Raw genomic sequence first — 2227 nt, forward strand, 5'->3', positions numbered from 1 at the left:
CCCATCGAAGGACACTTAGGTTGTTTTCATGTCTTGGCTATCGTGACTAATGCTGCAATGAACATAAGGGTACATATATCTTTACAAATAAATGTTTTCAAATTTTTTCGGATAGCTACTCAGAAAAGGGTGAGTTGAGTTTTGAAGGGCGAGTATAAGTAGAAGGAGCTGGCAGGGCAGGATGTATGGATAAGAGGGAACAGCATGTGCAAAGGCACTGAGTTTCCAGGGCTCTTGGGTCTGTGAGGACTGCTGGATTTGACCTTCCCAGAAACACGGCCTGGGTCACCCTGGCCCTCCGGAGCCCCACCCAGACCTGCTGCATCTCTTCCTGTCCTGGAGCTGAGTTTCCTGTCCACCCTCGCTCTGAATCCTGAGCCCTGACTTTACCAGCCTTGTGATTATGGGAAAGCTCCTTACCTTCTCCTTTCCATGTCCTCATCATGGCGCAGGGCTGATGACACTCTTCAGGGTTGTGTGAGGGGTCCAGGTGACGCATGAGACAGCACCCAGCGCTGGGACCAGCACGGAGCAGGGGCAAAACACCCAGGAGCTTTCTTCCCTTCCCCTGGCCCTGGAACTCCCTCCCCCCCTTTTTTTGATTGGTGTCATGGATGGGGGACAATTGTCCCGCTATAGTCGAAGTGAAGATCAAGTGAAGTTTGCCCTCTCTGGTATTTAGAGTGCAGCGGCTGACAGGCGGTCGCCTTACTGCCATCAGACCGCTCGCCTCACGCTCGCCACCTGCTGTCTGCCCGACGCCTGCCTACTGCTTGGCCCATCCTTGCCGCCACCTCTGCCAGCTGAGCTTGCTCTCTCCCCACCACAGACATGTCCGAGGCCAAGAGCAGCCTTGAGTATGCCTCATTTTTCATGGTCATGGATGCCTTGGCCACCATGGTCTTTAATTCCCTGGGTGCTGCCTATGGTACGGCTAAGAGTGGCACCGGCATTGCAGTCATATCAGTTATGCGGCTAGAGCTGATCATGTAGTCCATTATCCCAGTGGTCATGGCTGGCATCACTGCCATCAATGGCCTGGTGGTAGCAGTCCTCATCGCCAACTCCCTGAATGAAGGCCTCAGCCTCTACAGGAGTTTCCTCCAACTGGGCGCTGGTCTGAGTGTGGGTCTGTGTGGGCTGGCAACCGGCTTTGCCGTTGATGTTGTGGGGGATGCTGGCATGAGGGGCACTGCCCCTGTGGTCTCATCATTGCCCTCATCCTTTCCACAAAGCAGCCTCTCTCCAAGCCCACCAGCCACAGTATATGATGTAAAGACTACCCTCTCCTCATTCCAGAATCAACAGCCATCAACACACATGCACGGGGCAGCTGCCCCCTAGTAGTTGGTCTTGTAAATGCACAGTACCCTAGTGCCCACCGTCTGTTGCTCCCATCAGCCCCGTGCCGTGGACGTCTGGGCCCACTCATCATCCATCCAGGAGCCTGACCAGTGAGTTTGCAAGCCTCTGGCCACTCCTACCTATCTACCTGCCCTGGAGTGCTCTGTGTATAGGATGAATTAGAGTTGTCATTTCCTCTTCACTGGATGTTTATTTATAAAGATTTGACCTGTTCACACGTCTGTGGAGCAGCCCAACTATATGCTAATCTTAAGTAGAGTGTCGCCTTGTGGGTTACCGTGTGCCCTGAGACTTCTTGGATGGAACCACCATCCTTCTACTCCCCTGTGGGGCCGTGTGCTGGGCCTATCAGGCCCCAAGTCGTGTCCAATAAAGTTCTCCAGATGGGACTGGAAAAAAAAAAAAGTGAAGTTTGCCATTGGAATGAGGCAAATGTGTTACATCTGTAAGTAGTTGCTCCCGTTTTGGGCTGTTTTTTCCTGCGGGAAAGAGGTGGGTACCTTTTCCATGAGCCGCTGGTTTGGGTGCTGCACCCCGAGGCCCTGACTCAGCTGCAGGCTGCTTCTCTCCTTGGGTGGAGAGGCAGTGACTTCTCCCAGCCTGCCCCCAGGCCCGCTCCAGCTCCTCGTCACCCCAGGCTCAGAGGCTCCCCTGAGGCCACTCCCAGACCTGCAGGCGTCCCCCTTTGCTGTTGTAGGTTTTTGGTGGTGAATTTAAGAAAAGGGATTCTTTGCTTTGATTACTGCCCAGACAAGAACTTCCTGGGTAAGTAATCATGATGCACACAGAAGCTGTGAACCTGGCCGAACTGGGGTGAGGGCTGCTGGGGGCCTGGGGAATTCAGAGCCGAGGAGAAGGCCCC

General features: G+C 54.1%; 1 protein-coding gene across 1 annotated transcript in view; it reads left to right on the plus strand.

The window, feature by feature from the left end:
• Positions 1-610: 610 nt before the first annotated feature.
• The window catches only part of LOC109384384 (WD repeat-containing protein on Y chromosome-like), a 27701-nt gene continuing 26084 nt past the window's right edge, over positions 611-2227 (plus strand). Inside the window, exons 1-3 of the mRNA XM_019645692.1 lie at positions 611-674; positions 830-928; positions 1007-1125. Coding sequence (XP_019501237.1) covers positions 611-674; positions 830-928; positions 1007-1125 — 282 coding nt within the window. The remainder of the gene's footprint in view (positions 675-829; positions 929-1006; positions 1126-2227) is intronic.

This window comes from Hipposideros armiger, unplaced genomic scaffold (genome assembly GCF_001890085.2).
Source record: "Hipposideros armiger isolate ML-2016 unplaced genomic scaffold, ASM189008v1 scaffold_94, whole genome shotgun sequence".
NCBI lineage: Eukaryota > Metazoa > Chordata > Mammalia > Chiroptera > Hipposideridae > Hipposideros > Hipposideros armiger.